This window comes from Podarcis erhardii (genome assembly GCF_964252035.2).
Source record: "Podarcis erhardii genome assembly, chromosome: 2".
Taxonomy (NCBI): Eukaryota; Metazoa; Chordata; class Lepidosauria; order Squamata; family Lacertidae; genus Podarcis; species Podarcis erhardii.
This window is the reverse complement of record NC_138498.1, coordinates 29,749,464-29,770,414: the sequence shown is the minus strand read 5'-3', so window position 1 is coordinate 29,770,414 and position 20,951 is coordinate 29,749,464. Positions and strand designations below refer to the sequence as shown.

The 20,951-nt window shown below is 52.7% G+C and overlaps 1 protein-coding gene across 6 annotated transcripts in view; it reads right to left on the bottom strand.

The window, feature by feature from the left end:
- Positions 1-20,951, bottom strand: part of AATK (apoptosis associated tyrosine kinase) — an 87,971-nt gene that overhangs the window by 8,369 nt on the left and 58,651 nt on the right. For 2 of the 6 annotated variants that reach the window (XM_081849511.1, XM_081849514.1), the window contains exons 3-14: positions 20,015-20,158; positions 17,447-17,588; positions 14,267-14,346; positions 12,928-13,046; positions 11,175-11,262; positions 9,835-9,968; positions 8,137-8,221; positions 7,467-7,588; positions 6,638-6,787; positions 2,958-5,913; positions 2,249-2,411; positions 1,340-1,573 (exon numbers count right to left, since the gene is read on the bottom strand). In XM_081849511.1, coding sequence (XP_081705637.1) covers positions 1,340-1,573; positions 2,249-2,411; positions 2,958-5,913; positions 6,638-6,787; positions 7,467-7,588; positions 8,137-8,221; positions 9,835-9,968; positions 11,175-11,262; positions 12,928-13,046; positions 14,267-14,346; positions 17,447-17,588; positions 20,015-20,158 — 4,417 coding nt within the window. Of the gene's footprint in view, positions 1-1,339; positions 1,574-2,248; positions 2,412-2,957; positions 5,914-6,637; positions 6,788-7,466; positions 7,589-8,136; positions 8,222-9,834; positions 9,969-11,174; positions 11,263-12,927; positions 13,047-14,266; positions 14,347-17,446; positions 17,589-20,014; positions 20,159-20,370; positions 20,535-20,951 lie in introns of those variants that run through there. The other 4 variants (XM_081849513.1, XM_081849516.1, XM_081849512.1 and 1 more) reach the window with 3 other exon arrangements.

Sequence of the window (20,951 nt, the reverse complement as noted above, 5' to 3'; positions counted from 1 at the left end):
AAAAAAAGGGAAAAGGCAGAGTTAGTAATGGGGCGTCACAACCTTAAAGGAGGCCTTGTACGCCCCCTCTCCTCTGCATAGCTTTCCAAGTTGCAGAATCCATTCTTACTGCATCAAATGCAACCAAAGGAGAGAGAAATGCCCAGCCCAGCCCAGGACCCCAGAACTTAAGCCAATTTTACAGTTGATGCCACCAGCCCCTCAACCCACTCTACAATGTTTTTTGTTGCTTTTTAAAGGACGAATACAATTAAGGTTCCCCAACATAGAACAGAGTGCAAGCAGGCTTGCATCTTATGTTGCTTTGGACACAGAAGCCGCATTCAAAAAATTCCGCCTCAGGCACTCAGCGAAGGTAGATGAATGGGGCTTTGCCCTCAGCCGAACCACATCTTGCTATTTACCACCAGTCCAGGCTGCTGTCATTGGCTCTGGCTCCCCCTACTGTTGGCCTCCCTGCCGTCCTCCCTACCACTCCCAATGGGCGCCAATCACCACTGCAGAACCCGACCCAGATTATGCTTTGCAACCTGACCCTCGCTGGCCAGAGCTTGTAATCCAGAGAGGAGTCCATAATTTGCCTGTAGTTCCTTCACTTGCCTATCATTGATGGTGCACCTGAACATGATCCCAGTGGGTTTAACAGAACGGGCTGTGCCCAAATGAACATAGGCAAACATCCTTAGATGCTTCCATAGGAGCTATTCATTCTGGAGTGTCTTAGGTCTTCCCCCATTCAGTTATATTTTGAGAACAGGAACACACAATGTCCATCCCAACAACCATGGATCAATTCAGTGAAGTTGTAGGGGAATATCCTCCTGGCCCTACTTCATACAAAGCGAGCAATCACACTCTTTTTCGCACCGCAGAAGTGGGAGCAAGGGATCTAAGGTCCATGTGAACAAAAGGTTCTTAGAAAGGATCTCTCTTAAAAACAGATCCATATCCCTGTTGTTTCCACTTACTCAATTGCTGTGTACATTACAAAATGTGGGGTGGTTTTTTTTAGTGCATTTGGTATACTGAAATTATTTCCCATAAACATGGCCTTGGTAGAATTAATTCTTATGAACTGGTGGTCCAATTAAGTGCCATCAATAAAATCACTCAACAGCATTCCCACGGAAATCAGGACTGCCCCCCCCCCCATTTCCTATTCAATGTTTAACTATTCCTCCATTTCCTGGTGTTGATCATGTGACATCTAGGCCAGGCCATGTGGCTTGACAGACATTTCCTCCAGACCCAGGGACATAAAAGAGCGACATTCTTGAGACTTCTGGGCTCACCCCTTCTCAATGGGGCCCCCTTCTTCTGCTACCTGAATGCCCCTTACCTCCTACAGAACCGGTGTCCGAGTCAGTGACGTGTGTGATGGAAAACCTCGACACAGGGGCAGGTGAGACTGTGAAGCGTGAAAACTGGATGGGCAGCACCTGCTTCTGAGCTGGCACTAGTGTGGGTGGCAGTCTGGGGAGGGAAGGCTCAGGTGCCGCCGACGTCAACGATGGCATGACGGATGCTTTCACTGCCATGAGGGGGAAGTCATCTTCCCACTCAAAACCACCACCTGAAGAGGGAAGACACACAGTGGAAGGGTAAGGAGCTGGGCCCCAAATCCCACCCCACCCCCGCTTGGCCAATTGTCCTCTGCTGCTTCCTGTTAGGCTCCTTGCCAATTGCTGCATCGCCAAGATACTACTAGTCCAAAAGGTCCTGCTGTGCAGGACCAATTTCCATCCCCCTCTAGTGGCCAAATGCAGGTTGCTTTACATAAGCTGCTGCTTGGAGCAGCCTTTCTCAACTTGTGGGTCCCCAGATGTTGTTGAACTACAACTCCCATCTCCCCTAGATAGCAAGGCCAGAGCTCAGGGATGATGGGAGTTGTAGTCCAACATCTGGGGACCCACAGGTTGAGAACCGCTGGCTTGGAGCAATGCAGAGAGGCTGGAATCCGCAGGCCATAATCTGTCCAATCAAGTGACACATGGCCTTCCAGTTGTCATCGACTACAGCTCCCATCATCCCCAAGTCTGACCCAACCCAAAGGCTATAATGGCTGCTGGGAGTTGACAACATCAGGAGGGTGCCCTATCTCCGTTGCATAGTGAAGCGGTGCAAAAATATTGCACCCAAAAGCAAACCTAGATGGGCTGAGCTCAGAAAAGCAGCCTGTGCAGGTGTCGTGATGGAGAAACATTAGCCCCCCCCCCGAGCCCTGCTCAGTTCCCTTCTGGTTTCCTACCCTTACTCTCTTCAGAGGTGCTCCCTTCCGACGAACTGCTGGGGGCATCTGTTCTCTCTGCTGGGCTTGGGGAACCGTTGCTGTCTTTATGCACAGGTGGCGCCACAGGAGATTCTGTTACTCCCGGGAAAGGATGCTCTGCCAGTTCCTTCGTGGGGCTTTCCTGCGCGCAGAAGATACAAATGGGCATAATTATCTCATTGTCTCTTGGGAGCAACTTCTGGGATCCAGGTTGCCCTCTAGGGAATAAACACCCTCCTACCCTTATTTGCTCCCAGGGTAGCTGCCATAATTAACGCCCCCCCGTCCCCCGCTCTCAAACCCAGGCCTTGCAAAAAGTTTGGGTCACTCCCATATTAATGTAACTGGTTTTTTTAAAAGAACATCAACTGAGAATCATGTTCAAATTAAGATCTGAGGCTTAGGATGAAGGTTTCTTTGTCCGGACTTGCAAGACTACGATCAAGATTAGGGGATGTTGGTAACCAGCACCTTTCAAAACAAACGATGAAAAATATACTCAGTTAAGAGATCAGCAGATGCTTATAGCTGTGGTGTGTTTCTGTTGCTTGCAGAATGGAAATTGCAGAATGCACAAAACGTGTGTTTCCTACGAAAGAGGCACACGACTTTTGATTCGTGAGTATACTAAAGCATACCTGAGGGCCTCTTCCAGTTGTCAACTCCAGGCCACCAGAAAACAACTCACCTGGTCAAAGAGGTAGACGGTGACATCTTCGATGAAGGAGACGGCTTTCTTCTTGCGTTCGAGGTCATCGCAGAAGGTCTCCACCAGCAGGCTGGGCATCTTGAGCAGGCTGCGCAGGTTGCGGGCGCTGTGGCTCTCGGCCACCACAATGGGCACAGCGGGCAGCTCCTCCTCGCTCTCCTCGCTCTGGTCCTGGATGTTGTAGCACCGCAGCTCCTCGTCCGACTCATCGCTGTCCTCCGTGTCGTCCTCCTCTTCCTCGAGCTCGGCAGGGACAGACGGATGCCGAGAGGGCACTGCCAAAAGGTCCAGCGAGAGCCCAGGGCTGCTCTGGGGCTGCTCGCCAGGGCAGCATCGTTCCTGCCCTTCCCCAGGTTCCTCTGCTGCCCTTGCCACTGCATTGCTCCCCGTCCCCGCATCTCCCTCACAAGCCCCATTCGGCACATCTGGACTCGCAACCACAGGAGACAAGAAAAAGGACCTGGTGGCGGGGGGCGGCACCTGGGGCAGGGCAACAGCCTCGTCGCTCTTGCCTCTGAATGAGTCCAGCTCAGCAACAGTGACTCCATTCACTACCAGCTCTTGTGACAGGCTTGTCCCCGTGCCCTGGTCGCTAGTCGCTGGAGGAAAGGTACACCCCATGCTGTCTTCCTGTGGGCAAGTGGGCTCAAGCAAGGTAGGCCGAGACTCGCCTGATCTATTTTGGGCGGGGTCCTTCCCCAACTCTCCAGTGTCCACCTGGGGGAGCTCTGGCTCGTGCCCCTCAGAACCATCACTGTCCCCTTCCCCATCCTCCCGAGTCCCCCCTTCGGTATCGTAGTCGGAGAAGTAGGCCGAGTCACGGTAAGGGTTCTTCTCGTCTAAGCCCTGCAGCTCAGCGCTGAAGGAGCTGGAGAGGCTCAGCTCTTTGGCTGGGCCCTCGGGGCCGTCTGGTGCCTTTTCTAGCTGGGTGAAGGCCTCGGGCTCCCGTGGCTCGTGAGGCTCCTTCAGGACAAATTCAGGCGACTCATAGTTCTCTGTGTCGTAGCCGCTGTCTAAGGCTTTAGGCTGGCTCGAGGGCACGTAGGCTGTGGGGCTGAAAGCCTCGCAGGAGCTGGTGGTGGAGGGGATGTCCAGCGACTCCAGCGAGTCAGGGGTCTCCACCTGCTTCTGCAAGGACTTGAGGGTGACGATGACGTCCTGCCGCTCGGTACAATCAACTGGGAAGTCAGTGAAGACCCCGGATGTGAGCTCAGCCGTGTCCTCGTCACTGGCCTCATCCAAGTCAGGGAAGCTGGCGCTCGAAACCGTCTTGTCTGGTGTCCTGTCCTGCTCACTGGTTGTGGTGTTCTTGCCACTGTCCACGTTGATCTCTCGCGGCACCTTGGGTGAGCATTCGGCCGAGGCCTCTTCCACCACGACGGGGTCTTCCCCACTTCCTAGTGCCTCCTCCTCTGGCACGGTGGCATCCCCTCCGTCCGTGTTGTTGACAGGTTCCAACGTTGACGCCACTGAATCCGTGTCCCCTGGTGGTGGTGGAGTGGTGGCGGCCAGGAGGCACTCCACCCCGCTCTCAGTCAAGGGATTTGTGGCATCGCCTGCGCAGATCTCTACGCTGGCAACCTCAGCTGACGCTCGTTCCTCTGAAGGCAAGTCGGTGTCTGGGCAGGGGGAGCCCGTGTGAGATGATGCCACCCGCTCCTCACCCAAAAGGGCTGCTCGCAAGTCCTTGATGCCTAGCGTGGGGCCGTCATGGGGTACAGTACACAGCGGCTCTGCCATGAGCCCCTGGAAAGTGATCATGTGGCGGTAGCACCAACTGTCTTTGGCAGGTGGCTCACACGGCGGTAGCAGGTGGCAGCTGTTGTTATTGGCGGAGGTGTTGGACGTCCAGTGCTTGCTGGAGGAAGGGGACCCGTCGTTCTCATCCCCTTCGCTCCCAGGGCTGCCACACGAGTTCTCCTCCTCTTCCTCCTCCTCCTCCTCTCCCAGTTCCAGAGTGACCGAGTCTGCCACTGCGGCCTCCTCCTTGTAGGCGTAGCCCACCGAGGGCGAAACACCAAGCGGGTCAGCAAATATGCTCTTCTGCGGAGCTGCCACAGGCCACTCGGAAGCCCCGTGCTCCTCAAGCAGGTAGTCCTCGGGGCCGTCTTTCACAGAGGCCTCGTAGTACGGCGATGCCTCCTTGTCCCCTTGCCCTCCATAGGAGTAGTAGTCAGGGGGCTCCCAGTGGCCGCTGTCCCCATGTGCACCAGAATGCCCCAGCAGGGGCTCCATGGTGAGCGAGACGGTGGGGCTGCTGTTCGACTCGTAGCAGCCCTCCTTGGCTTGCCAGTGGGAGGGGCGGCCAAACTCTGGGCTGTAGGAGCACATGGTGTAGTCAAGGTCCGTCCCGCTGCCCTCGGAGGCAGCCTCCTCGATGCGGATGTAGTACTCACTGTTCAGGGAGGGGCTGTGGGCGCTCAGCACAGGCACCACACCCGGCGTGTGCAGGCCAGGGCAGCCCTGCACTTTGCACTCATAGCAGGAGGGCGAGACCCCCAGGCTGAGGTGCCTGCCGTCCCCTCTTCCGCTGCTGCTGCCGCTGGCGGCATAGTAGAGCTCGTGGTAACGCGCGGCATCGCGAGGGCTCATGGCCGAGGCCGGCAGGTGCTCAGTCTTCCCTTGGTCCCACTTGTACTCAAAGTTCAGACCGTGGCTCGTCTCCATGACGGTCAGGACGTCGTCGCCATCGTTGGAGAAATGCTCCAGGAGGGGGAAGGACGACAGCTCAACACCCACGTGGCTGGAGCCCGAGCCCGAGCCACCTCCTCCACCACCACCGCCGCCGCCAGGCTTCATGGAGTTCCAGCGCCGCTCAAACTCCTCCTCAGCCTCTGACGCTCCCTTGGCACACAGGTAGGAGAGCAGGAGGTGCACCTCCTCAGCAGTGGGGCGCTGCTCTGGTTGCAGCCAGCAAAACTGCATCACCTCGTACCTGCGCATAGGGAAGAGCAGAGGAGAGGAGAGACTCAATTGCTCCTTTGCTCTGGGGACAACGCTCAGCAATTACGTCATTCACAGAGCCAGCCTTCCTCCATCTACAATCTGCTCCTTGCCAGCAACCTACTTGGCAATGTGCTCCTTGCTACCCTAATTCCCTAGTGAAACTCTTCTTTCTCTTCTGCACGCCCCTAAAGCCACCCTTTTATTAGACCAGGTGTGGCTAACCTTGCGCTAGGGCTGAGCAATGTCTGGCTTTCAATGTCATGATATATCCCCAGATAAACATTGTGATGTACCGATATATCACAATGCCTGAAATAATGGCGTAATCAGTACTATTTTTCTAGAAATAGTCGCCATGAGTGCCTCCCTTGGGCGCCCACCTGAGAGGTGCTAGAATTATGCTAGAGAGTGCCCACTGGCTTGTGGGGCTACCAACAAAGCTTGTGCTCTACCGACTGAGTGGCAGCCTTTTTGCTCCTTACTTAAAGGATACATTTACCACCAGTCCTGGCGGCTTGGTGTGCTGTTTGCTAGCAAGAGGGCTAAGATGGAGGTCTGGCACCAAAGACGTTTATCAGCATCTGCCTACCCACACACCTGATCCCACCTGCCTACGGTCCAGCCTCCTCCACGCTTGTCCTTTAGTGCCTGCTGGCCACCTCTGCCCCTCGTGGGATGCCGTGCCCTCCCCCCAATTGCCCCGGTTCACTCACCAGCGGTCAGACAGTGAGAGTGGGAGCTGCGGCTTAGGAAGTTTAAGCTGCTGCTCCTTGATGGCGTAGGTGAGCACCTGCCGGTCCGAGTAGTGGCAGTAGGGCTGGCTGCCCAGCTCAAAGAGCTCCCAGATGGTCACGCCCAAGGACCTGCCAAGAGAGAGGGGGCTCAAAGCACACACGAGTGGCAGGTGGCACCACCACAGAGGGAGAGCGCCGGGTCACCCAGGCCCTTTGAACCCAGGGCTGGTGCATTTATTTGTTTGGCAAATGCACAGCTCATCCTTCAAAAGGGACAACTATCTTTAAGGGGGAGGGAGACACAGAATCAAATTACAATGAAAATGTGGGTAAAACTGTGGGAAGGGGAAAATAAGGTGAAAGGAACCCAAACAATTACACCAGCCAATAAAAACCAAATACGTGCTCCTTGTAGCTACCAAGAGAAACTATTCCAGCTGCTGCATTCTGGACCAGTTGCGCCTTCAGTAGTCATCCCATGTAGAATGTGCTACAGTAGCCCAGCAGGGAGATTTACCAAGGTGCACATCACACAGGAGCAGCAAACTCAGCAGGCATATCCCATGTTGCACTGTAATCATAGTTTTCCTGGCCAAAGGTTTCCGTTCGGTTGTTTTCGAGCAAAATGTAACCTAAGCCAGGGAGTTGCCCGCTGGCTTGTGGGGCTACCAAAATAAAACTTGGATCACAGCCACTGTAAAATATTACAAATCTGGCCTAAGGGTTCACGTTGCTGCTATCCCACCCTCCCAAGGTCACACACCCCAGGAACGGCTCCTTCCCACCCGTCCCACCCTGATTTTCTCACCAGATATTGCTGGTCTTGGTCTGGTCAACAATAAGTAGGTTGCCATGCACCTCGTCGATGAGTTCAGGCGCCACCCAGCGCAGGGGTACCCACAGTTGGTCAGCCGTCACAAAGTAGTCATCCTGCCAGGCATGCAGGGGCAAAGCAAGACTACGTCAAACCGGCACCAACAGAAACAGCAATCGCGACCTGTTGTGGATGCTTCAGCTGAGATTCCTATGTTGCAGGGTCTTGGGACTAGATGAGCCTTCGAGTCCCTTCCAATTCTATTATAAAGGTGGCCTAGTCCACTCCACCCAAGTACCGCTGGTGATGGAGACTAGGACTGTCTCCACTAAGCCTGTCCCCCACCTCTCCCTATCCCTTAGACATGTTCACACTGTTGCTGGGAGAATCGCAATCCCCACTTCCCAGCCCGCCTCCAGATTTATGTTGGCAGGTCCCTGCGTACGGTCATGCCCCGGTGAAGCAGGCACAGTCCTGTTTGCCAACCACTTGTTCCTCCTGCCTTTTCTCCCCTTAAAATGTTTGCACTCAAGAGAGCCAAGTTGCCCCTCATCCCCAAGAAGGCTGCTCCCACCATCAGCCTTGCAGGGGCCCTGAACACAAACCCCACCATCAACACTGGCTTGTGCTCCCTGTCCGGCTCCCGCCCCCAAAGCAGACTTACTTTGTATTTGCAGTGAGAGAGGCCGTAGTCGCCGATTTTGACTGTCAGGTCAGCCGTGAGTAAGCAGTTCCGCAGCGCCAGGTCACTAGACAAAAGAAACGCCCAGCGAAGATTACACAGCGGAAGGCGTGAAGCGACGGGCCGGCCAAGGGAGCTCATGCATTGTGACCCAGATCAGGCCAACAGGAGCTATGGGGCCGGGGAGTGGGAAAGGGCTGACCAGATGTGCCAGGGCAGAATCCCAAATATGCCCTCATCAGGTTTGCTTAGCTCACCAAGACCAATAATGAATCTCTGGCTGGCCACTGGTTGAGCATCACAGACAGCAGTCTGAACCCACGGTCAACTGCTTGCCTCCCTCTTGATTCCCCAACAATGTCCCTCCAGCAAAGCTGTATCTTTGAAGGATGTAGTGTTTCGATCTGCTCTTGCCCGTGCAGACTTGCAAAGCCTAGTTCCTAAAAACACCTTTGTACCTTTAGGGAGCGAGAGGGGTAGGTGGGAATGGGGGACGGACTCATCTAAGACCACAAAGTGAGATCATGGCAGAGGCAAAATTCAGCCTTGGGACATCCAGTTTGTAGCTCTGTGCACTTCCCCGAAAGGAGGAGGACTCCCATCCTCAGAAGATGGCAGAGCTCAGCCTCTTCAACAAAATCACTGATGCTGGAGTCTCTTGAGTGCCACTCACTCAGCACCAGGATATTGTTGGGGAGGAGGAGCAGGGTGACAGGAGGAGATCAGGATCTGCAGAAGGGTATCCACAGCGGGATGGTTTCTTCCTGGAGTGCAAGTTGCATGCTGGAGCCCCACGTTTCCGGGAAGGGCAAACAGGAAGAAGACAAGAACGCCGTTGCAGAACAAAGCTATCAAGCGACACATGCCATACCTTGCACACACTGGCCATAAGTCCACATAACTTCACTCCCCACATAGGACCTTAGGGCTTGCTTTCTCCCTTAGGCCAAAACTTCCACCGCATGAACCGAAGGCTTCCCATTTCTCAGCCCATGAACCCTTCAGAAAATCCAAAAGCGGAAATGAAAGCCTCATCTCTGCTTCTGTGCAGCAGCATCACCACCTCCACCTCCAGCCACCAGGAACCAGGAACCAAACACCCCACCTCATGCTGCATTCATAAACATGGCAACACCGTCATATGGAAAGAGATCATCAGTGGTGGAATTGGGTGCAGCAGATTCCAAGTTCAGTCCTCCTGAGTAGGGCTGGCAAATACTCCTGTCTAAAATGACAAAGAGCTGCTGCCAGTCGGTGTAGACCAGTGTTCCACAAACTTGGGTCTCCAGTCCAGCTGGTTTTTGGACTACAATTCCCACCATCCCTGACCAGCTAGGGGTGATGGGAGTTGTAGTCCAAAAAAACCATCTGGCGACCCAGGTTTGGGAAACACTGGTGTAGACAAAACTGAGCTATATGAACCAATGGTCTGGCATGGAATACAGCAACTTCCACAGGGTGGCTCTGACAGTGACACCTGCTGCTCCGTGAACCACTGCGTGCACATCCCATTTTATTTCCTGCTGCACTTTGGGCTTAGCGCTTTGCTGATACCACTGGTGCTCCCCTGTCAACCCCAATGAAGAACTGGGCCCCTTTCCCAGGATTCTTCCCCACCCCTCCTCCACACACTCCCATGTGAAATTGTGGCAAAGGAAAGAGACAGGAATTCTGACTCACCTGTGCACATAGTTGTTGCGGTGAAGATGCAGCAGGCCGCAGGACACCTCGCAGGCCATACGTTGCAAGGTGAGGGGGTCTGGTGCCAGCGCCTCGGCCGCATGGCAGCTCCGCAGGTAGCCCTTCAGGTCACCCTGTCAGGGTGGCAGCAGCAGCAACAACGTTACCCATGGGCACCACTGCCTACAGACCTTTCTTGTGCGGTCTCAATGGGTGGGTTGGAGGAGAACAAGAGAGAGAAAGCATCTCTGCAATGCAGCCAAGGGGGTGGGAGCCAAGCCCCAAAGAAGGCCTGGGGTGAGGGAGAGCCATGTGCACCAAACCCAGGGATAGGGAAGTCTGTGGACTCCAATTTCCATCAGCTCAAGCCAGCATGACCAATGGACCAGAGGTGGATGGGAGTGAGAGTCCAGCAACATCTGAGTGGCAGGAGCAGGGAAGAGGTTTACCCAGCCCTACACTAAACTGCCAGTACCCCACAGAGGAAAAAATACACCACAGAATTCAAAGATGCAATGGTCTCTCAGTCAAACCCTATATCTAAAGTAGGAGCATCCACCCACCATCAAACTAGGTAAAGGTAAAAGGACCCCTCACCATTAGGTCCAGTTGTGACCGACTCTGGGGTTGCGGCGCTCATCCCACTTTATTGGCCGAGGGAGCCGGCGTACAGCTTCCAGGTCATGTGGCCAGCATGACTAAGCCACTTCTGGTGAGCCAGAGCAGCGCACGGAAACGCTGTTTACCTTCCTGCCAGAGCAGTACCTATTTATCTACTTGCACTCTGACTTGCTTTCGAACTTCTAGGTTGGCAGGAGCAGGGACCGAGCAACGGGAGCTCACCCTGTCGCGGGGATTTGAACTGCTGACCTTCTGATCGGCAAGTCCTAGGCTCTGTGGTTTAACCCACAGCGCCACCCGCGTCCCTTCCATCAAACAAGGTAAAACAAAGCATATTTGGGAGAGAGTACATACACCTGGCATACAGAACCTTGTGTCCTTCCGGATGTTATTGAACAGCAACTCCCATCATTCCTGACCATTAGGGATGATGGGAACTGGAGTCTAACATTACCCAGAGAGCCACAGATTCCCCCAAAGAATGCAACAGCAGGGGAAAAAAACCTCTGGAAGTGAGCAAATGGTTTCACGTGACCCAAGCGAGAGTCAGGAGAGAGATACGGCATGAACCTTAACAAGGATTTGGCTCTCGGCCAGCCACAGTCTTGTTGCTTACCTGCCCCCCAAAGTTCAGGGGAGGCCCACAGCAGCAGGGGTTTTTGGGGGGTGGGGTGGGGGATGGAGAGGAAGCGTGCAACTCCCCTCTAGCAATGACTCACCAATGGGCAGAACTCCATCACCAGCAGGTAGGGCGTCACTTCTGCACACTGGGCCAGGCACTGCAGGAGATTGGTATGTTGGAGTGCCCTGTGAAACAGGGGGAGAGCAGGAGAGAAAGCAGGAGAGTGAAATGGGACTGAAAGGGGAGGGGGAGAAAGGAAAGGAAAGAGTCCAGGCAGGGAATTGCATCAGCAGCACTGCAGATCAAAGGAAAAGGAGACTCAGGGAGCAAGGCGATAGGAGGATCCTTAGGGAAGCCATTGGGGCCAGGGCAGCCAAGAAGGAGCAGGCTGGGCCTACAGGTGAAGCCCCAAGTAGGTTAGCTGAGAAAGAGAGATTTGCTCCAGGGTGTGCTCTCCTCTCCTCTCCCCTCCTTTCCAAACAACTCACACAATAGGTTCATGCGGGGACAGGGAGGGGCTCCTATGGCACAGCCCTGTACTGTCCGCGAATAAATGGGTCCTAAGCTGTGCCAGCCACCACAGCACGGCCAAGGACAATAGGGGAGTTTGTTCATGAGTCGGTACGGTAATTCATCGCTTTCCCAGCACTGTCCCATCCCTCCCCCCGGACAATGCCTCTGGAATCCAAAAGGCAGCCCCTTTGACTTCCTTCCAGCCCGGGGGTATACGCTGCAAATCGTTTAAACGCAGAACAGCTTTCCCGGCAGGTGATACAGAGAATTGGGTTGCTTAGAAGGAGTACATTTTCCTCAGGTGCCTCAAGCGTGTTAATACCTTGGGGGCCAATGACACAAAACCAGGAAATATTAGTTATACTGGATTAATTGTGTGTGGGGAAAGGTGCAAGGATACTTTGAAGTTATCAGGAAAGAGAAAAAACACGTTTTAGATGTAAGTCCTGCACGGTGCTAACAAAAATTCCCAAGCACACACATTTGGGCAACTGGGCTATACAGTAAGCATTTGAGATCAGTCAAGCTCCGCCTAAATGTCTTGTATAATAAGTTGACACCATCATTTTTACTAGGATTTTACATTTGTAATGCCTTAACTACTTCTGCCACCGGTTTCGACATTTTTTAGTTCCAAAATCTGCTGCTAGTTTTCATTGTTGGTTGATTCTACAGGGTGTATCTCACTGTTTGTAGTTCGTTTTGGTCATTGTGTTGTGTACCAGGGTAGGGCTCTCTTGCTCATCAACAACACTGCAATGTGTCAGGGTCTAAATAGTACAGAGAGCCTAGTCAAGCAGAGCAAGCTCCCTGCTGCAGGCAACTGAGCCTCCACAACATTCAGGAATGGTGGCAGGGACTTGCAGGAAGGGAACGGGTCAATGGGGGCTCATCTGTGTTCTCCCAATTGGGCATGGAAATTATGGTAGTGTGTGTGGGGGGGGGGACCTGAATGAATAGCTCTTACAATCGTCTTATATAGTTTTATTCTTTAACATTGTCAAGTTTCTCTGGGCGCATCCATGGGAAAGTGGTATTTATTTAGAAGGCAAGCAGGTTTCCAGAAGCACATTTGTACTTCGGCTCGGGGGAAGACTTAACACAGGTCCTCTTATAATCTTTCTCTCCTGGCCAAGGTCATCAAGACGTTCCACTGCCTCAGGTGGAACAGCAAGTGGAGCCACTTCCCCAGGACAAAGTGCATAGCGCCCAAGTTTGGCCAAGTTACTTTGACACCTGAGACAGAAAATCCCACAAGCACACACCTGGGAGTACAAATACAGCAATTAAAAACAACAACAATGTTTCTTATTACAGAAAGGCCCTGGGGAACTTACCTGTAAGGCTGGGCCTCTTCCAGGAACTGCATCTGATCTTGAACACTGGCACTGGCTTTGAGTTCCTTCACTACCACCTGAGTGCTGCTCAGCCCTGCATTCACCTCACCGAGGAACACCTGGGATGGGAGAGACAGAGGGCATTAGCCTGTTGCACTGGGACCTTGGGCTCCTGCCATAGGGCAGTGCCACTGCATGGGCCAGGAAGTGCCATTATCTCTCAGTATCTGTCAGATAGCAAGGCTTTTGCAAAATGCCAGGTGAGCAGCCTAGCAGGTGACCACTGCATCTGAGGCTCAGATCTAAGCTTCTGGTCTACTGTAATTCTCCAGCGAATGTAAGAAATTTATTTCCCCTCCGTGCTCCCAATCCCCCCCTCCCCACTTTGTGTCAATTCAGAAATTACTTTCCGGCACTTTTCCATGTCATCCATCCTCTCGACCGAGCCAACGCATCAGCCGAGGACTATGCAGACCCATGGTTTCTAATGCTGTTTCAGCAATCACAATGTGAGTTGTGTCCAACTGCTTGAGCAAATGGGACAACTCCCCAAGTGACAAAAGCAACTCGGGGAAAACTATGAACAGGCTCAGCATTCTCAGGCCTACATTCTCCCCCCCCCCACGTTCTCCTCCCCCAAGGCTCAGACCTGAGCTGAAGTTATTGCACACTACATTTGAACAGATTTCATATCTTGCCTTCTCCCGCTTTCAATGCATCTTACTCAAGTTTAAAATGTAACATGAAAAAGAGGCCTCTCCTTGCTCTACACTCCACCAGCACTTGCAAGGACCCTGGACACAACCCATGTCCAGTTAGCGGTACCCCATGGCCAGCTCTCACAATTGGCTTTGGGGGCAGAGGCAGGCACTATTTTTTAAAAAAAAACAGATGCCAAAAAGTAAGTAGGCAGGCAGGCAATATAAATAAATATACGAAGGCCTGTTAATTGTCATCTCTGACAGGGGTGTCAAACCTAATCTATTCCTTGCTCCCACCTTCCCAACCCAGGGCATTCTTTCTCTCCTCACTTCTTCGCACCCTTTCAATGGAATCCCCTCATTTCCACACCTTCTCTAATAGAAGATCTCTATTTGCAGCCTGTGAATTAGAACACGTTGTTCCGGTCCTACTCCCATACCAGCAACAGCCAAAAGGGAAACACCAAGGAAGGCAGGAATAATGGGACAGGAAGCAAAAGTTACGCTGTTACCCCTTCATTCAACATGCCTTTTGGCGTCTGCTTCCTTCCTCCCTCTCCCCCTGTCCCCCACTGCCACCAACGCGGTCCCGTTGCATAAATCAACAATATGGGATCAGTCTCAGGTGAGGAGCTTACCTTGCCAAACCATCCATGGCCAATTTCCTTGAGGTATAGCAGGCTATGACGTCCCAGGTCAGTGGATTTGAGCAGCTGCACTGTGAAGGAGCATACAGAGCGGTTTGAAGTTCTGCATGCCCTGCCAGCTTGTTCCCTGCCTGCTGCCTCATCCTAACTTTCCGCAGAAGAGCGGGGTCTGGGGCAGGAAGCTTCCCAAAGGATCAGGCACACAGGGATCCGCAGAGAGAAGCGGACACCTCAGCCGCTCCTGAGGCCAGGCTATGTGACTTTGCTGCATCTCTACCCTGTTGGCAGATCCAGGACTGAAGGTGAGCAAGACTCTCTCTCAAACGCATATACGCAGGAGGAGCCTTCTGCTATAGACAGCCGAACTTCCAAGCCTCCAGGCAGCAGAAAGTGGCTGTGTCGCGTCCACCCTTCTGGGCAGTCCCATGTCCCTCCTCCCCCCCCAAAAGCAGGCGGTGCCACCCCTTCGCCCCCTCAGTGCCAGACGCCACTGCTCCCCATCACACGGAGAAGCAAAGGCCCTATTGTTGCGCCCAGCGGCGATGGCTGTATCTGGACACTGGACCCATTCTCTGAGGGCCCATTTAGTGCACAGCAGGGCCGCACCAGGCAAGAATTGTGTGGGCAGAGCAGAGGGGAGTCACTGTCCAGCTAGCTGGCTCCATCCCACACAGCAGAGCAAGCCTTGGATTCCTTCGCCACGTCACATGGGAAGGAATGCAGGGCCTGTGGGACTTGGGGACCAAAAGGCCTTTGTCTCCAGAGGTAGCGGAGGAGAGGAAGTGATCTCAGGCCACAGGAGCAAGGAGTGACTTCTGCTGAGGGGGTCAAACACCTACACTGAGGCTTGGAGATGGCCTATCTCGCTGTTCCCTGCCTTGCCTGATCATGGAGGGAGCCTGGGTGCCCAGGTCGGAATGCCTGCTTTTCAGGTACCACATCCTGTTTAGGAAAAAAGTGCCCTGCATTCCTATTTTGTGTCCCATTTCCTCCCCTGCCACCTCCACCCCACCCCGCCACGGCCTAAATGGGGGGTTGCCCTGCCATCCCGAACCCACAAGGTGGCACTGCCGAGTCACTGGCTGGGGTGCCCATCTAAGAAGCCGGAACAATCCGGAAGATACTAGTTAAAGGGGGAATGAAACAACAGCAGCAGAGTGTTGCATCTGGTGTGGAGACAGGCAAAAAGCACCAGCGCCTGAAACGTGGGCTGCTTGGTGCTTAGCTAAAGAAGGTCAGATGCTGCCACTTCTGCTCCCGGCACTTTCACCTGGCGCTCTTCCACCGGAGCTTTTCCATGCTGGATTTGGAGTACAGTGGTACCTCAGCTTAAGTACTTAATTCATTCTGGAGGTCTGTTCTTAACCTGAAACTGTTCTTAACCTGAAGCACCACTTTAGCTAATGGGGCCTCCCACTGCCGCCACGCCGCCACAGCACAATTTCTGCTCTCATCCTGAAGCAAAGTTCTTAACCTGAGGTACTATTTCTGGGTTAGCAGAGTCTGTAACCTGAAGCGTATGTAACCCGAGGTACCACTGTATCTTCCTTTGGGGGGCGGGCAGGCAGAGGATTCTGAAGTAGGTGCAGGGGGAGCAAAAGCCCCCAAACGCATAACTGGCAGGTGCCGTCATACAATACGCTCTGCATACAGACTCTTTAGATGTGACAATGCCTGTGATGAAGAACAACTCATGTATGGCAGGGCCTTGGAGGGGCAGAAAGCAGCATTGCTAGGTGCTCCCAGGAAGTTGCAAACAAACCCACACACTGCACACATAAAACCAACCCTGCCGCCCCCCCCTTTGCTGCAGCTGCTGTGAGTGGCAACAGAAGCATCTACATCGTAGAGTATAGATGTGGGCGAAGGGAACTGAACTCCATGACTGGAACGAGGACTTGATCCACCCAGACACAGTATCCACCAAGCAGCTGCAAGTGGGCTGTGGGCAGCAGGAATGAGACCATCCATTGTGTGGAGGAGAAGGTGGGGAGGGAGCCTTGCAATATATGGCAGACAGCTGAGCTAAAAGAGCTGCAGACGGAGGGGATCACTTGGAGCTTTGATGTTGCTGGGAGGTAGGGGGAGATGGACACTTGGGGAGCCCCAGAGGTTGCACCCCCCTGTGGTGACCTTTGGATCCATACCATCGAAAGCATACTGCCTTGTTTTGGCCGCTTTAAGATCGCCTGCTCATTAGGGGCAATTGTTGCTGCCTTAGGTCCCAGTGGGAGGAGACGGAATATACAACAGCTTAAGGTGTATTTTTCTTGGACTGACATATTTTGGCAAAAGGATGAGAGCTTCTGTGTTACACGGAACATCTGGCGTTCTGGTTGTATGCTCTGCACAGCTCTAGATTTTGCATCTTCCTATGCCTACAAAAGACAACATCTAAGCTATTTTGCATTTCTTCCGACTCTTCAGCAGATCACATGCTTAAGCCTGAGGTTAGAGGTTTTTAGAATAAAATAAAATAAGGATGTGTAATTCCACTGTCCACATTCTTCTGATCGCATCTGCCTCTTCTCTTGAGATTGTAATCTTCTAGGGGCAGGCTGGGCCTCGACTTCTCATTTATATCACTCTACAAAAAGCACCAGGTAACAATAGTAGTGACCACTACTGCTCCTGCTTCGCTTTTCTCTGCACACCTGTGACAGCTTCCTCTAGGAAACAACTCATATGTAAGATCACTGAATGGGAATGACGAAAACTTCCAGAGGGTGGTTGCTGTATTAGTAGCATCTTGCAACAAAAACAAAAGAGAGACTTGAAAGACTAACACATTTATCATGGCACTCTAATCAAGGGAAGTGTATGTCATAACAAATGTCTTAGTGCCATAATAAATGTGTTAGTACATAGTTGCTTTGAGGGTGCACATAGGCAACCCATTACACCTTTTCAACCATAGTGAACAGTGCAAAATCACGAAGGTTAAAGGAAGGAGTTTTCTGCCCACTTTCATGGGGGGGGGGGATTCTAATCCATACTCCTTATTGCAAGAACAGAACTTCTGTTCCATACTCATTATTGCAAGAACGGAGATTCCAGGTTTGATTAGCCATGTGAAAATCCAAGGTCATGCTTTTATTTTGCGTGTTGCAAGTGTGCCTCGTTGCTAAAACTGAAAGGGTGCAACGAAATGCAGAGGGTTCAGCAACTTACCTGAGCGCCCAGGTTGCCTGGACATGGGCAAGGAGACTTCGGTGAGAGGCAGAATGTAAACCTCTGGGCCATTCTGGGTAGCGGGTGAGCCCTGGGCTGAGAATTCACTAGCATACTCTTCTCCCTCGGCATTATCAAATTCCTGGGGTGGGGGATAGGGGTGGGCAAGACAGATAGGGAGAGAGAAAAAGGAGCCCAGCACAGGGCAAGAAAACATTTTTATACACATGTAGAAAAGGGAAGGGTGGAAGCATGCATTCCCCATCATCATACTCGTGATGCCAGTCACGTAAGGATTATTGCAATAATGCATGTGAAGCAATCATTACTCTTCATCACTGTCATCATCGGTGCCATCTCAAACACAGATGAGGAGGCACAGATACATGTACTGAACCCATAAATAAGGGGCAAGCTGAGGCTCTGTAGCAGAGCACCTGCTCTGCATGCCAAAGGTGGCAGGTTCAATCTCTGGCATTTCTAGGTAAGGAGGGGAAAGGCTGCCTGCCTGGAATTTTGGAAAGATGCAGCCAACTGGCATGAGATAAGCCAGATGGACCAATAGTCCAACATTATGTGAAGCAAAGCATACACAATTACAAGGCCCAGACTATAAAAAAACCCCCACTGTATTATAATGGTGATCTATAAAACATAAACCGCACCAAGGAAGATACAGAAACACAAAACTAAATAATATAATTCAGAAGACAGCAGACAGGTAGATAAAAAGTCAATTCTGACTATTGAGAAAGCAGAATTGAAAAAGATTGAGGAGGCAAAATGGATTTTTCTCTACTGGCATGCTTTCCTCTGATTTGTATCATTTGGTTTTGTGTTTCTGTACCTTTGCTGATGTAGTTTACCTTACTCATAAGAATAATGAAATACAATTTTCATATTCTGGGTCTTGCCATTGTTCATGTCTTGAATTCTAAGGATCTTTACTGCCATTGTTCTTTATCCCAACCTGGTAGAAGGCAGCTTCCTAGTTCCAAAATACACCCAGGTGGTGGGTGGCAACTCCCTTGCGTTCTTCTGTACGCTTACAAGGGAGCAAGCACACAGGTGGGGAGGAACAGGCACACACATTCCCCCATCCCATAAACAGCCAGGGGAGGAATACATGTATAAACATCCTTGAGCTACACACAATGGAAAAACAAAAGCACTAAGCACAGCCTTCTCATACATATGCCCAATTTGCACTAAAACCAATATTGGCTTTAACCATTTTAATTGCCAACCCAAGATAATGGGGGAAATGCCCTTTGAAGAGTTAGCTTTGAATTCTCTGTTAGAGATTGCCTGATTCTTTTCCCCGTCTCCTCCGCTACCCCCACCCCCACCCCACAACAATTCCTGGAGTTCCCTGGGGGAGGGAGTTACTGTTAGGAGTCTCTGTAGTGTCCATATGCAAGAGGAGAGTAAACACTGGCCAGTAACACAGACCTATAGAGCCCTCTCGCACACTCGGGCCTGGCTCATCCCTATGGTATAACAGCTTGAAATGGGAGTTGCACAATTCAGCTCTATGAAATAGCAAGCAAGCAAGCAAGACAGCCAGCCACTTGTGTGAAGCAGACCTCCCTCTGCTCAGACAGGGCTGCTTCAGCCATGCCCTGTTCTTGTAAAGTGGTGGTGGTTGTAGATGGGGTAGCTGCATGGGGAAGCCGCTTCATGCAAACAGCCTTGCCATCTGGGACTGTGCAGGTGCAATTCAACTTCAAGCAGCCACATACACTGTTGAGCACACGCATGAACCATGCCACAGCCGTGTGAAGGGCGCAGCCGCTCGTACGCTCCCGTCCAGATCCAAACACTGAAACTTAGGGGGTGGGGTGACAGAGATAGCAGTGCACTTACTCGCACTCTTTCTTTACACACACACACAAACACAAATTGAGATGGTGGGGGTTGCTAGCTCAAGCTTGGTTTCACGGATCCAGGGCAACAGCTCCTAGGAAATTTAATGGCAGCCAATTTTCAATTCCCTTTGGAAACACAGGCGCTCCATGAACGGTTCAGCTGGCGAGAAAAGCTTAGATGAACAGGACAGAAGCAGCAAAAACTGGCAAAGCATCAACTGCCCAGGATTCTCTGCAGACTCAAGAGATGGAGCTCAGTCCCATAGGCAAAGCGACAAAGGTTTAAGGCTGGCTTTCCCCACCTGGTGTCCATTTGTTGGCTTTTTGCTGGACTACAACTCCCAGCATTCCTGACCCTTGGCCATGCTGGCTGGGGCTGCTGGGAGTTGGGAACCAACAGCATCTGGAGGGCACAAGGCTGGGCTAGGGGGCAGGTTAATGGCCAGCGCAACAGCTTCCAGGCCTCTGCCCCCAGTCCTATTTCTGCATGGGAAAGCTAGGAAGCCCCAGGGGACCTGAATGCAGAGCGATGCAGCCCATTGTGCCCACCCCGCCCTTGGCCGGATGCTTATTGTTCCACGCTGGTACCCCTGCTTTTGTTTCGGCTTGTGTGGCCAGTGGCGGCTGCTCTGCTCCTTCCACCCTGCCCCCAGTGAGAGAGACACAGTCATAAATACAGTTGAGGGAGAAGCAGCCTCACCTTGGTCAGGGGGCAGGGGGAGGGCTGCCCAGGGTTCCCCAGTTCTACATTACAGGCTGTTTTTGGCACTGTGCTGGCCCCCGTGCAGGGCAGACACCTCAAAACCATCCTCAGCCTCTTCTCCCGGGATTCGCTTCTCCAGCTCTAGGCAAGAGTGCCCAGAGAAAGAGTGTTAATAAATGAACCCTCCCTGAAGTGCCCTTCAACACCACCAACCCCGGCAATAGCACGCAAAGTTTGATGCGCCCGCCTCCCCATCCACACATGCACACACACCCCGCCTGCAATTTGAGGCCGCAGCATCTCCCACCTCCCCATTCACTCCGTGCAAAAGCCAAGTAGGCACTTCCAGTTACCTGGATGGACTTTATCCCACCGAAGGCTGCCCCGGCAACCAGGTAAGAAAGGGTGAGCATCACCCTTGTGCCATGACGCCCTTGCGCTGCCGCAGCATTTCCACGGGGAAAGCATGGAGGCTGCTTTGCAAACCCTCCCTGCGCCCCCTATATAGGCAGCGTAGGGGCCTCTGAAGCGCCTCATTGTTCCCACGGCAAAACCTGGCCGGTGCTGCACAGCCGCCAGCCCACGGAACTGTCCATAGCTTCCATTCCAGCACCCCACGGCTGCACCGCGGCCTGGCTGCCAAGAGCCCCCGCAAGAATCTCAGCAACACATTTCTCCAGCACATTCTGTGCCTGTGAGGTCAGGCTGGCGCTGCCCACTCCCTCGTGGGGCATTCCAGGGCAGGCCACCGCCAAGACTGGACGAGGATGCCAGCCAGCCTGGGAATTTAAGAAGGGACACCCTGACACTACTCTGGCAAGAAGGGGATGTCATGTGTGGCTCACAAACTAAGACTCATGTATTTCCTTCAAGACAAGAGGCAAAAGAAAGAGATCCTTCCTCTTAGGACAGGGGTCAGCAAACTTACCGCGCC